The following is a 14,353-nucleotide window of genomic DNA, read 5'->3' on the forward strand; positions in this document are numbered from 1 at the left end:
GTGATCATCAGATTGCTGCTATGTAGCTGAATTGCAGGCTTGCTATGAGCGCCGACCACAGGGTGGCGCTCACAGCAGGCCAGCATCAGTAACCATAGAGGTCTCAAGGACCTCTATGGTTACTATCCTGACGCATCGCTGACCCCTGATCATGTGACAGGGTTGGCGATGCGCTCATTTCCGGCCCATTGACCGGAAGTGCTGGTTAAATGCCGCGTTTGACAGCGGCATTTAACTAGTTAATAGCGGCGGGTGGATCACGATTCCACCCGTCGCTATTGGGGGCACATGTCAGCTGTTCAAAACAGCTGACATGTCCCGGCTTTGATGCGGGCTCACCGCCGGAGCTCGCATCAAAGCGGGGGTTCTGACCTCGGATGTACTATCCCGTCTGAGGTCAGAAAGGGGTTAAATGGGTGTAAAAATCTGAAGTCACTCTATGAGACTGCCGAATTGTGTGTGTGTGTGTGGGTGACCAGCACATCGTCACGATACTCCATTATAACCTGTTTTGTAACGATTTGCATATTTGTGGTCATGTGCCATCTAGACTCGTGCGTTCTCTTAGTAGAAGACAACTTAGAGAGGTCGATGAGTCTAGTCAGCATGTGACTATAACTATCCAAAACACTAATGAGGTCATGTGCTCATCGCACACTGTCACTAAACCGCTGTATGCAGTCACATATAGTGAAATGTAATGCCCACAGTCAGCCCAGACAACCCCTATAAGGAGCATGCAACATCTGGTTGTCTAGGGATATATGCATAATCCACTAGGTATTACTGTAGCAGCATTTTGTGCCTGTGTAATGAAGGACTGTAAGCAAGATATCAATTTATCCTGCAGATTGCATTTCGGATTTTAGCCTTTGTGATGGAAAGGGTGAAATGTGCAGCAAATCCTCAGCATTTTCACAATTTAATCTGCAGCAGTTTTTCACATTGGTTTACACTGGGTGATAAATTTGACATCTTTAGACACTTTTATTTAACTTTTCATCAGCTATTAGTTTGCTTAGGTTATGGTAATATTTTGTGTATGTTGTCGTGTTTTAATCCACTTCTACTTCTACAAAGTAACTCCCATTTGTCGAGCAAAGTGCAAATAGATGTCAAAAAGACAAAATAAATGTGCATAAAGGTGTTATTTTTGCTAATTTTCATTAAATAATTTCTGAAGTTTTCTTTCTTTTTTTTACTTTCTTAATATATTAAAATAATTTAACATACCAAGTGTTAAAGGGGTAGTCTAATATTCTTTGTTCAGCAGATTATTGTCTTCACGGTTGCCAAGGGTTGTGTGCTCCTGAAGATTGACCGTTCAGACCAGTGGCATGGCTGCTCCTCTGCTTCTGAACTGTGCGCCTTCCAATGCTGCTGCCACAGGCAGCTTTGCCTCTGCGGCATCAGAAGTACATGGGGGCACGGGAGATTGACGGATCCAGCCAGCTTCAGAGCTGTGCTTATAGGCTCTCAAGCAGGGATGCCAAACTCAAATACACAGAAAGGCCAAAATAAAAAGCTTGAACAAAATTGCTGGCTAACCTTGATATCTATTAAAAAAATGTCTGCAATTGAGTAAGTTTTTCCCTATCATCAAATATGATCCTTTTCATATGGAAAAAAACTTAAAGGGTTTGTCACACGAACAAAGTGCATTTTAATTAATATATCTTACAATAATCTAAACACAATCACAAATGGGGCATAGTGGATTAATAATAATATATTATGTAAGAGCATTAAAAAGCATATGGCCCAATGGCCTTATTTAAATATGAAATAACAAAGGATAAAAAACCTTGAATTAATAAGTACAGATAAAATATGATGCCAACAAAAGTGCCCGCCCCCCCCCCCGACACAGTATGATACCTCCTCAGTGAATTTCTCTACCCGCACAGTATGATGCTCCCACTGTGATCCCCACACAGCCCTCCACGCAGTATAATGGGCCCTAACATAGTTCTCTATACAGAATAATGAACCCCACATAGCCCTCCATACAGAATAATGGACCCAACATAGTCCTCCATACAGAATAATGGACCCCACATTGACCTCCATTTTTTTTCCATTGATTTACATTGTACTGTAAATCACTTGCGGAACTGCAGCGTTTCTGCGTGGAAAAAAAAAAAGCTGCAGTTCTGCTGGAAATCTGCAACGTGCGCACATAGCTATAGGCTCCATTCTTGAGAACAAAGGTGATTTTTTTTTTTTAAACAGAGATAAATTGTTGTTTAGGAAGTTAAAGCAATTCTTTTAAATTTACAATTATTAACTTCTCTTTCATTCATAGTTTGCTTCCGTGTTTCCGGAGACCGTTCAGCTTTTAATACTCCTGGATTCTTATGGATTTTTCCCTATTAGTTCTGTAAGTATCGGTTTTAATTAACATGGAGCTTAGTTCATCTACTGTGTAGATACGATCAGACTGTGTAAGAATATACGGTATTGAAAAGGGGAATTTAAAAACCAGTTGTCAAATTATACATATAATTCCACAAATAATAATGGAGCAACTACGGTCAACAGAATGCAACAAAATGTGCTTTTTTTAAATTGTTGTTTTACTGGAAATGTAAATTTTTATTAAATCTGTCAAATTGGGTGTTTTATAGCAGAAGAAAATGCAGTGTAGATGCACAGCTAATGCTATTTCCCCTTGCACTGCATATCTGGTCCTTTTTACCACAATATTTTTTGACAGCATGTTTTTTTTTCTCTATGTAGTCTAAACCAGAAATTTACATACACTGTATAAAAATACACATGCATGTTTTTCTCAATATCTGACATGAAATCAGAATAAACCTTTCCCATTTTAGGTCAATTAGGATTACCATAATTATTAATATTTGCCAAATGCCGGAATAATGAAAGAGAATATTTTAAGGTATTTTTATTACTTACTGCCAAGTCAAAAGTTTATATCCATTTCATTAGTATTTGGTACCATTGCCCTTATACTTAATGACGTGGGTCAAACGTTTGGGATATCCTTCCACAAGCTTCTCACAATAGTTGGTTGGATTTTAAGCCCATTCCTCCTATTAAAAAAGAATTAAAAAAAGGTGTAACAGATCCAGGGTTGTAGGTCACTTTGCTCTCACCTGCCTTTCCAGCTTTGCCCATAAATTTTCAATAGGATTGAGATCAGGTCTTTGTGATGGCCACTCCAATTCATTGACTTTGTTATCCTTAAGCCACTTTATTACCATTTTGCCAGTATGCTTCAGATCACTGTCTATTTGGAAGACCCATTTCCGCCCAAGCTTTAACGTCCTGGCTGATGTCTTGAGATTGTGCTTCAGTATTGCCATATAATCTTCTTTCTCTATCGCTTTATTCAGGGACACAGGAGCCATGGGTGTATGCTGCTGCCACTAGGAGGCTGACACTATGCACAAGAAAAGTTAGCTCCTCCTCTGCAGTATACACCCCACCGACTGGCACTAAGTTAATCAGTTTTAGCTTAGTGTCAGTAGGAGGTGGACACGGGTCTTTCATTAGACCCATATCTACCTCCGTGTGCGTCGTTTCCTTTCAGATTCCCGGAGGAATACAGTGTGAATAGTCACTACTGTTGTACTCCCACGCAGAAACTGTGAGTACGGCATGTACTGCCACCCCATGTCCTCATACGTCTAGTTGGCAGGACCCCAGCCCCTAACACAGAAGCGTGTTTAGGTGATCGGATCACCAGGCCTGCTCAGCCATGAAGATCCTATGGAGGACGGTAGCAGCGTCGGAAGTGATCCCTTTTGCTCAGTTCCACTCAGGACCACTTCAGCAGGCCATCCTTTCGCAGTGGGACAGGTCTATCCTCTCTCTGGATTGTCCGATTCGTCTCTCTCTCCAAGTCAGATGGTCTCTCAATTAGTGGCTGTCATCCCACCTCATCTTCCAGGGCCGGTCCTTCCTTCCCGTTCACTGGAAGGTGGTGACGATGGACGCCAGCCTTCCTGGCTGGGGCGTGGTGTTTCACCACCTGACTGTCCAGGTACGTTGGTCAGCACAGGAATCCTCTCTACTGATAAACGTCCTCGAGATAAGGGCCATCCTTCTGTCCCTCCGTCACTGGGAAAGGCTTCTCAGGGGTCTGCCAATCAGAGTTCAGACGGACATTTCCACGGCGGTGGCATATGTCAATCACCAGGGAGGGACTCGGAGTACCTTGGCGATGGCTGAGGTAGCCAAGATTCTCCTCTGGGCAGAGGCGACTGTTCTGGCGATATCCACAATGCATATTCCCGGCGTGGACATCTGGGCCGCCGATTTTCTCAGCCGCGAGAGTCTCGCGGCAGGGGAGTGGTCCCTGCATCAGGAGGTCTTCCATCAGATTTGCATTCGATGGGGAGCTCCAGATGTGGACATCATGGCGTCCAGGCTGAACAGGAAGGTTCCACGGTTCGTCTCCAGGTCCCGCGATCCTCTCGCGGTGGGCACGCCGATGCTCTGGCTATTTCCTGGTCGCAGTTCGCGCTCCCCTATCTGTGTCCTCCCATTCCCCTTCTTCCCAGGCTGCTGAAGAAGATTAAGGTGGAGAGGGTGCTGATGATACTGATCGCACCGAATTGACCCAGAAGGTCTTGGTTCGCAGACATCGTCAAACTTCTTGTGGACGCCCACTGGAGACTCCCAGACAGACCAGATCTTCTGTCCCAAGGACTGATCTGCCACTAGAATTCTCGTGGCTGTTGAAACCGCGGTCCTGAGAGCATCCGGTTTTTCAGATCGGGTGGTTCACACCATGATCCAGGCTAGGAAGCCGTCATCTTCCAGGGTCTATTATCGGACCTGGAAAGCCTATTTGGGCTGATGTGAGTCTAATCTCATCCCGCCTATGTCCTCTCTCGCTTCCGTTTTGGCATTTCTCCAAGCGGGACTTGACGCTGGTCTTGCCCTTAGTTCGCTAAAGGGCCAGGTGTCAGCACTTTCTATTCTTTTCCAGAAGAATTTATAATCCTGTTCTCAGGTCAGAACTTTTCTTCAGGATGTTACACATGTGGCCTCTCCGTACCGGACACCTGTGGACCCCTGGGACGTCAATTTAGTTCTGGAAGCTCTGATGAATCCTCCGTTTAAACCGCTTCGAAAGGTTTCCCTGTCCTTTCTGTCTTGGAAGTTGGCGTTTCTGGTGGCCATCACCTCCATCAGCCGCGTCTCAGGGTTGGCGGCTCTTTTTTGTCGCCCCCCCCTTTCTTGGTTCTTCACCAGGATAAGGTGGTTTCACCAGGATAAGGTGGTTTTACGGCCTCCACCTTCTTTCCTTCCTAAGGTGGTATCCGCTTTTCACCTAAATGAGGACATTGTTCTCCCTTCCTTTTGTCCTCATCCTCTGGAGTGTTCTTTGTACAAGCTGGATCTGGTCAGGGCAGTGAAGGTCTATCTTGCTAGGACCGCCCCACTTAGAAAGACGGACACTCTTTTCGTCATTCCTGATGGTGCGCTAAGAGGCCTGCCGGCCTCCAAGGCTACGATTGCTCGCTGGATAAGAATGGCAATTTTGGACGCCCACTGGGTCAAGAACAGAGTGCCTCCCTCCCCCTGAGATTAGCGCTCACTGTACCCGGGCAGTGGGCGCCTCCTGGGCGGTTCACCAGCACCCTCCCATATTTATCAGCTCTATTTTTACAGTTTAAGTTGTCTGTTGTTGTTTTTCTTTCTATCTTTTATTATCTTTCTATTCTACAGGTTTCTCACTAATTAACTTAGTGCCAGTTGGTGGGGTGTATACTGCAGAGAAAGAGCTAACTTTTTTGTGCATAGTGTCAGTCTCCTAGTGGCAGCAGCATGTTTCCTGTGTCCCCCCAGTGAAGGCTCCGAGAAACAGATTTTACAGTAAGCAACCAAAAAATCCTGGTTTTCTCATAATGCCATCTATTTTGTGACATGCACCAGTCCCTCCTGCAGCAATACAACACCACAACATGATGCTCCCACCCCTGTGTTTCACAGTTGAGATGGTGTTCTTAGGCTTCCAGGCTTCTCCCTTTTTCCTTAAAACATAACGATGGTTATTATGCCCAAAAAGGTCAACTTTAGACCACACAACATGTCTCCAAAGATTAAGGCTCATGTGTGCATTTGCAAATATTAATCCAGCTTTTTTATGTTTCTTTTGGCGTAATGGCTTCTTCCTGGCAGAGTGGCCTTTCATCCCATGTTGATACAGTACGTGTTTCACTGTCGATATTGACACAATCTTACCAGCTTTCGCGATTATCTTCACAAAGTCTTTTGCTTTTGTCCTTGGGTTGATATGCACATGTCGGACTGAAGCACATTAATCTCTGAGAAACAGAACTCGTCTTCTTCCTGAGCAGTATGATGGCTGGACATTCCCATCTTGTTTGTGTTACGCATCTGCAACACAGGACTAAGGTAGAAGGGGGAAAACTGCCCCTGCACTATGACTAGGCTGAAACCCTACGATGGAGTGGGCGACCCATTCCTTGCGAATAGACCCACCAAGGTGGTTCCCTAAAAGAACTAAGGACCGGGTACAAAAAACGGGTCACCTCCTAATAGAAAACAATGAGAAGGCTGTAGAAACCAATAGAAAACAGAAACTAAGGCTACCAGAACCAGAGGTACCAGCACTGCACAAATAACACACACACATCACAAAGCAAAGCATCAAGCTAGAGCTCAAGCAGATTACACTGTTGTCCAGCAAGGATTGGGAGGCAGGTGCTGGTTAATAAAGAGTGATACAAACATCTGACCCAAGACAAACCCAGCACCAGAGGTAAAATACCAGCAGCCAGAACTCCACAAGAAAATGGTGGATAGTCACAAACTAAACAGATTCTAACAGGTTGTACTTGCATATAATTGTTTGTACAGTTAAATGAGGCGCCTTCAGGTATTTTAAAATTGTACTCAAGGATGAGCTAGACTTGTGCAAGTCCACAATTCTCTTTCTCATATCTTGGCTGATTTCTTGAGGCTTTCCCATGATTATACACAAAGAAGCAGTGTGCTTGAGGTGTGCATTAAAATACATCCACAGGTGTGTCTCTATTTAACTCAGATGTTTGTACCAGAACTACAGTAATTAACACTGGAGAATAAATCATATCCATTTTTTCTCTCTGATATTGCTCACAAATGCACCTTATTCATGAGTAATTAGGGTCTGCAAAGAAATTAATCCTGAAATAATTTGGTATATCAAACTTTAAAAGAATATACTGATGCAGTCTTTGGCTGAGCACTTTCAAGCACATTAGCACTTTAGATATTATCGGTGTTGGTGATGGTGTTTCTTTGTTAGTTCCCCTCCTATGGTCAAAAGGGAGAGCCGTCGTCAAGTGGGGGCGCCATGTCGAACTTAGGGTAAGGTAGTGTGAGTAAGGGAAAGATCACCCCCTCACCATATTTACCTCTATCCTTTTTAGTACTGTAGAAAGTATAATATCTGATAATCCAAAATTAGTATTAAACCAAGAAAAACAAACAAAAACAAAGAAAACTAATCTAATAGATTAGTTTTCTTTGTTTTTCTTCCCTTTTTAGTACTGTTAACCTATTTCTGATCTCGGACGGGATAGTACGTCCAAGGTCAGAACCCCCACTTTGATGCGGCCTCCGGCGGTGAGCCCGCATCAAAGCCGGGACATGTCAGCTGTTTTGTACAGCTGACATGTGCCCACAATAGCGGCGGGTGGAATTGCGATCCACCCGCTGCTATTAACTAGTTAAATGCCGCTGTCAAACGCTGACTGCGGCGTTTAACTAGCGCTTCTGGCCATCGGGGGTCAGCGATGCGTCGGCATGACAACCAGAGGTCTATTGAAAACCTCTATGGTTGTTGACGCCGGATTGCTGTGAGCACCACCCTGTGGTCGGCGCTCATAGCAATGCAGCAATTCTACTACATAGGAGCGATCTGAGCATCGCTCATATGTAGCAGAGCCGATCGGGCTTTGCCAGCTTCTAGCCTCCCATGGAGGCTATTGAAGCATGGCAAAAGTAAAAAAAAAAATATGAAAAAAACAAAAAAAATAAGTTTAACCCCTTTACCCCAAGGGTGGTTTGCATGTTAATGACTGGGCCAATTTTTACAATTCTGACCACTGCCCATTTATGAGGTTATAACTCTGGAACGCTTCAAGGGATCCCGGTGATTCTGACATTGTTTTCTTGCGACATATTGTATTTCATGTTAGTGGTAAAATTTCCTTGACATGACTTGAGTTTATTTGTGAAAAAAATCAAATTTGGCGAAAATTTGGAAAATGTCGCAATTTTTTTACGTTGAATTTTCATGCCCTTAACCCCTTCCCGACCTGTGACACAGCGTGTGCGTCATGAAAGTCGGTGCCAATCCGACCTGTGACGCATATGCTGTGTCACAGAAAGATCGCGTCCCTGCAGATCGGGTGAAAGGGTAACTCCCATTTCACCCGATCTGCTGGGACAGGGGGAGTGGTAGTTTAGCCCAAGGGGGGTGGCTTCACCCCCCCGTGGCTACGATCGCTCTGATTGGCTGTTGAAAGTGAAACTGCCAATCAGAGCGATTTGTAATATTTCACCTAAACAACTGGTGAAATATTACAATCCAGCCATGGCCGATGCTGCAATATCATCGGCCATGGCTGGAAACACTTATGTGCGGAAACGCTGCGTTGTATTTTCCGCAGCATGTCAATTCTTTGTGCGGATTCCGCAGCGTTTTACACCTGTTCCTCAATAGGAATCCACAGGTGAAATCCGCACAAAAAACACTGGCAATCCGTGGTAAATCCGCAGGTAAAACGCAGTGCCTTTTACCCGCGGATTTTTCAAAAAATGGTGCTGAAAAATCTCATACGAATCCGCAACGTTGGCACATAGCCTTAGGGTTAGGGTTGGGTTGGAATTAGGGTTGTGGTTAGGGTGTGTTGGGGTTAGGGTTGTGGTTAGGGGTGTGTTGGGGTTAGGGTTGTGGTTAGGGGTGTGTTGGGGTTAGGGTTGTGGTTAGGGTTACGGCTACAGTTGGGATAAGGGTTAGGGGTGTGTTGGAGTTAGAATTGAGCGGTTTCCACTGTTTAGGCACATCAGGGGGTCTCCAAACGCAACACGGCGCCACCATTGATTCCAGCCAATCTTTTTATTCAAAAAGTCAAATGGTGCTCCCTCACTTCCGAGCCCCGACGTCTGCCCAAACAGTGGTTTACCCCCACATATGGGGTACCAGCATACTCAGGACAAACTGCGCAACAATTACTGGGGTCCAATTTCTCCTGTTACCCTTGAGAAAATAAAAAATTGCTTGCTAAAACATCATTTTTGAGGAAAGAAAAATGATTTTTTATTTTCACGGCTCTGAGTTGTAAACGTCTGTGAAGCACTTGGGGGTTCAAAGTGCTCACCACATATCTAGATAAGTTCCTTGGGGGGTCTAGTTTCCAAAATGGGGTCACTTGTGGGGGGTTTCTACTGTTTAGGCACACCAGGGGCTCTGCAAACGCAACGTGACGTCCGCAGACCATTCCATCAAAGTCTGCATTTCAAAACGTCACTACTTCACTTCCGAGCCCCAGCATGTGCCTAAACAGTGGTTTACCCCCACATATGGGGTATCAGCGAACTCAGGAGAAACTGGACAACAACTTTTGGGGTCAAATTTCTCCTGTTACCCTTGGGAAAATAAAAAATTGCGGGCTAAAAAATCATTTTTGAGAAAAGAAATTTTTTGTTTTATTTTCATGGCTCTGCGTTATAAACTTCTGTGAAGCACTTGAGGGTTTAAAGTGCTCACCACACATCTAGATTAGTTCCTTTGGGGGTCTAGTTTCCAAAATGGGGTCATTTGTGGGGGATCTCCAATGTTTAGGCACACAGGGGCTCTCCGAACGCGACATGGTGTCCGCTAATGATTGGAGCTAATTTTCCATTTAAAAAGCCAAATGGCGTGCCTTCCCTTCTGAGCCCTGCCGTGCGCCCAAACAGTGGTTTACCCCCACATATGGGGTATCTGCGTACTCAGGACAAACTGGACAACAACATTTGTGGTCCAATTTCTCCTATTACCATTGGCAAAATAGGAAATTCCAGGCTAAAAAATCATTTTTGAGAAAAGAAAAATTATTTTTTATTTTCATGGCTCAGCATTATAAACTTCTGTGAAGCACCTGGGGGTTTAAAGTGCTCAGTTTGCATCTAGATAAGTTCCTTGGGGAATCTAGTTTCCAAAATGGGGTCACTTGTGGGGGAGCTCCAATGCATAGGCACACAGGGGCTCTCCAAACGCGACATGGTGTCCGCTAACAATTGGAGCTAATTTTCCATTCAAAAAGTCAAAAGGCGCGCCTTCCCTTCCGAGCCCTGCCGTGTGCCCAAACAGTGGTTTACCCCCACATATGAGGTATCGGCGTACTCGGGAGAAATTGCTCAACAAATTTTAGGATCCATTTTATCCTATTGCCCATGTGAAAATGAAAAAATTGAGGCGAAAAGAAATTTTTTGTGAAAAAAAAGTACGTTTTCATTTTTACAGATCAATTTGTGAAGCACCTGAGGGTTTAAAGTGCTCACTAGGCATCTAGATAAGTTCCTTGGGGGGTCCAGTTTCCAAAATGGGGTCACTTGTGGGGGAGCTCCAATGTTTAGGCACACGGGGGCTCTCCAAACGCGACATGGTGTCCGCTAACGATGGAGATAATTTTTCATTCAAAAAGTCAAATAGCGCTCTTCCCTTCCGAGCCTTACCATGTGCCCAAACAGTGGTTTACCCCCACATGTGAGGTATCGGTGTACTCAGGAGAAATTGCCCAACAAATTTTAGGATCCATTTTATCCTGTTGTCCATGTGTAAATGAAAAAATTGAGGCTAAAATAATTTTTTTGTGAAAAAAAAGTACTTTTTCATTTTTACGGATCAATTTGTGAAGCACTTGGGGGTTTAAAGGGCTCACTATGCATCTAGATAAGTTCCTTGGGGCGTCTAGTTTCCAAAATGGGGTCACTTGTAGGGGAGCTCCAATTTTTAGGCACACGGGGGCTCTCCAAACGTGACATGGTGTCCGCTAAAGAGTGCAGCCAATTTTTCATTCAAAAAGTCAAATGGCGCTCCTTCCCTTCCAAGCCCTGCCGTGCGCCCAAACAGTGGTTTACCCCCACATATGAGGTATCAGCGTACTCAGGACAAATTGGACAACAACTTTCGTTGTTCAGTTTCTCCTTTTACCATTGGGAAAATAAAAAAATTGTTGCTGAAAAATCATTTTTGTGACTAAAAAGTTAAATGTTCATTTTTTCCTTCCATGTTGCTTCTGCTGCTGTGAAGCACCTGAAGGGTTAATAAACTTCTTGAATGTGGTTTTGTGCACGTTGAGGGGTGCAGTTTTTAGAATGGTGTCACTTTTGGGTATTTTCAGCCATATAGACCCCTCAAACTGACTTCAAATGTGAGGTGGTCCCTAAAAAAAATGGTTTTGTAAATTTCGTTGTAAAAATGAGAAATCGCTGGTCAAATTTTAACCCTCATAACTTCCTAGCAAAAAAAAATTTTGTTTCCAAAATTGTGCTGATGTAAAGTAGACGTGTGGGAAATGTTATTTATTAACTATTCTGTGTCACATAACTCTCTGGTTTAACAGAATAAAAATTCAAAATGTGAAAATTGCAAAATTTTCAAAATTTTCGCCAAATTTCCGTTTTTATCACAAATAAACACAGAATTTATTGACCTAAATTTACCACTAACATGAAGCCCAATATGTCACGAAAAAACAATCTCAGAACCGCTAGGATTCATTGAAGCGTTCCAGAGTTATTACCTCATAAAGGGACACTGGTCAGAATTGCAAAAAACGGCAAGGTCTTTAAGGTCAAAATAGGCTGGGTCATGAAGGGGTTAAATCACAGATGTGTCACACAAAATACTTAATAAGTAACATTTCCCACATGTCTACTTTACATCAGCATAATTTTGGAACCAACATTTTTTTTATTAGGGAGTTGAGGGTTAAAATTTGATCAGCAATTCTCATTTTTACAACACCATTTTATTTTTAGGGACCACATCACATTTGAAGTCATTTTGAGAGGTCTATATGATAGAAAATACCCAGGTGTGACACCATTCTAAAAACTGCACCCCTCAAGGTGCTCAAAACTACATTCAAGAAGTTTATTAAGGCTACTTTCACACATCAGGTATTTCGCCGCACGCTGGTTCCGCTGTCGCGCCGCAGCAGCGGATCTGGCTTTTTTTTTGTGAAAACCGGATGAGACGGATCCGGTTTTCTGCCGGATCAGGTGTCCAGATCCGGCAGAAAACCGGATCCATCTCATCCGGTTGTCATCCGTTTCGTCCGGTTTTCCATCCGGTTTTTGAAAACGCCCCCTGACAAGCTAAAAAAGTGATTGGCCCACTGAAAACTATATATACAGTGTTCCCGCAGCCCATCAGTGACAGGTTGGAGAGGAGCAAGATACAGAGCAAGATGGACGGCATTATTGCGAAGATTCTGCAGAACAACGTGGATTTCATCGTGGAGGCGAATCGATTGAAAACAATTGTTCTTGAGAAAGAGCGAGAGAGACAGCGCATCATGCGTCTGCGCCGACGCCGTTTGTGGATCCACCCCATCACGGCACAGAGAATGACAAGGGAAGCCGTTTCCACTTTATCCCCTTCCCGACCCATGACGCCACGTAGGCGTCATGAAAGTCGGTGCCAATCCGACCCATGACGCCTATGCGGCGTCATGGAAAGATCGCGTCCCTGCAGGCCGGGTGAAAGGGTTAACTCCCATTTCACCTGATCTGCAGGGACAGGGGGAGTGGTAGTTTAGCCCAGGGGGGGTGGCTTCACCCCCTCGTGGCTACGATCGCTCTGATTGGCTGTTGAAAGTGAAACTGCCAATCAGAGCGATTTGTAATATTTCACCTATTATAATTGGTGAAATATTACAATCCAGCCATGGCCGATGCTGAAATATCATCGGCCATGGCTGGAAATACTAATGTGCCCCCACCCCACCGATTGCCCCCCCAGCCCCCCGATCTGGCCGGTACACTGCTCCGGCTCCCCTCCGTCCTGTGCTCCGCTCCCCCCCCCCGTGCTCTTGTCCGCTCCCCCCGTGCTCCAATCACCCCCCCAGGCTCCAATCACCCCCCCTGCACTCCGATCCACCCCCCCGGTGCTCCGTTCCACCCCCCCGTGCTCCATTCCAGCCCCCCCGTGCTCCGTTCCACGCCCCCGTGCTCCGTTCCACCCCTCCCGCGCTCCGATTCCTCCCCCCGTGCTCCGATCCCCCCCCCCCCCCCGTGGTCACCCCCCACCCCATCATACTTACCGATCCAGCCGGGGTCCCGTCCGTCTTCTCCCTGGGCGTCGCCATCTTCCAAAATGGCGGGCGCATGCGCAGTGCGCCCGCCGAATCTGTCGGCAGGCAGATTCGTTCCAAAGTGCATTTTGATCACTGAGATAGATTATATCTCAGTGATCAAAATAAAAAAAAATAATAAATGACCCCCCCCCCTTTGTCACCCCCATAGGTAGGGACAATAAAAAAATAAAGAATTTTTTTTTTTTCCACTAATGTTAGAATAGGGTTAGGGTTAGGGGTAGGGTTAGGGGTAGGGTTAGGGCTAGGGTTAGGGTTTCGGTATGTGCACACGTATTCTGGTCCTCTGCGGATTTTTCCGCTGCGGATTTGATAAATCCGCAGTGCTAAACCGCTGCGGATTTATGGCGGATTTACCGCGTTTTTTTCTGCGCATTTCACTGCGGTTTTACAACTGCGATTTTCTATTGGAGCAGTTGTAAAACCGCTGCGGAATCCGCACAAAGAAGTGACATGCTGCGGATGTAAACCGCTGCGTTTCCGTGCAGTTTTTCCGCAGCATGTGTACAGCGATTTGTGTTTCCCATAGGTTTACATTGAACTGTAAACTCATGGGAAACTGCTGCGGATCCGCAGCGTTTTCCGCAGCGTGTGCACATACCTTTAGAATTAGGCTATGTGCACACGGTGCGGATTTGGCTGCGGATTCGCAGCAGTGTTCCATCAGGTTTACAGTACCATGTAAACATATGAAAAACCAAATCCGCTGTGCCCATGGTGCGGAAAATACCGCGCGGAAATGCTGCGTTGTATTTTCCGCAGCATGTCAATTCTTTGTGCGGATTCCGCAGCGTTTTACACCTGTTCCTCAATAGGAATCCGCAGGTGAAATCCGCACAAAAAACACTGGAAATCCGCGGAAAATCCGCAGGTAAAACGCAGTGCCTTTTACCCGCGGATTTTTCAAAAATGGTGCGGAAATATCTCACACGAATCCGCAACGTGGGCACATAGCCTTAGGGTTAGGGTTGGAATTAGGGTTGTGGTTAGGGTTAGGGGTG

The 14,353-nt window shown here is 45.1% G+C and overlaps 1 protein-coding gene across 3 annotated transcripts in view; it reads left to right on the forward strand.

Annotated features, from left to right (window-relative positions):
• Nucleotides 1-14,353, forward strand: part of SERHL2 (serine hydrolase like 2) — a 219,513-nt gene that overhangs the window by 111,753 nt on the left and 93,407 nt on the right. For all 3 annotated transcript variants that reach the window (XM_069737104.1, XM_069737107.1, XM_069737106.1), the window contains exon 7: nt 2,306-2,380. In XM_069737104.1, coding sequence (XP_069593205.1) covers nt 2,306-2,380 — 75 coding nt within the window. The remainder of the gene's footprint in view (nt 1-2,305; nt 2,381-14,353) is intronic.

This window comes from Ranitomeya imitator, chromosome 8, assembly GCF_032444005.1.
Source record: "Ranitomeya imitator isolate aRanImi1 chromosome 8, aRanImi1.pri, whole genome shotgun sequence".
NCBI lineage: Eukaryota > Metazoa > Chordata > Amphibia > Anura > Dendrobatidae > Ranitomeya > Ranitomeya imitator.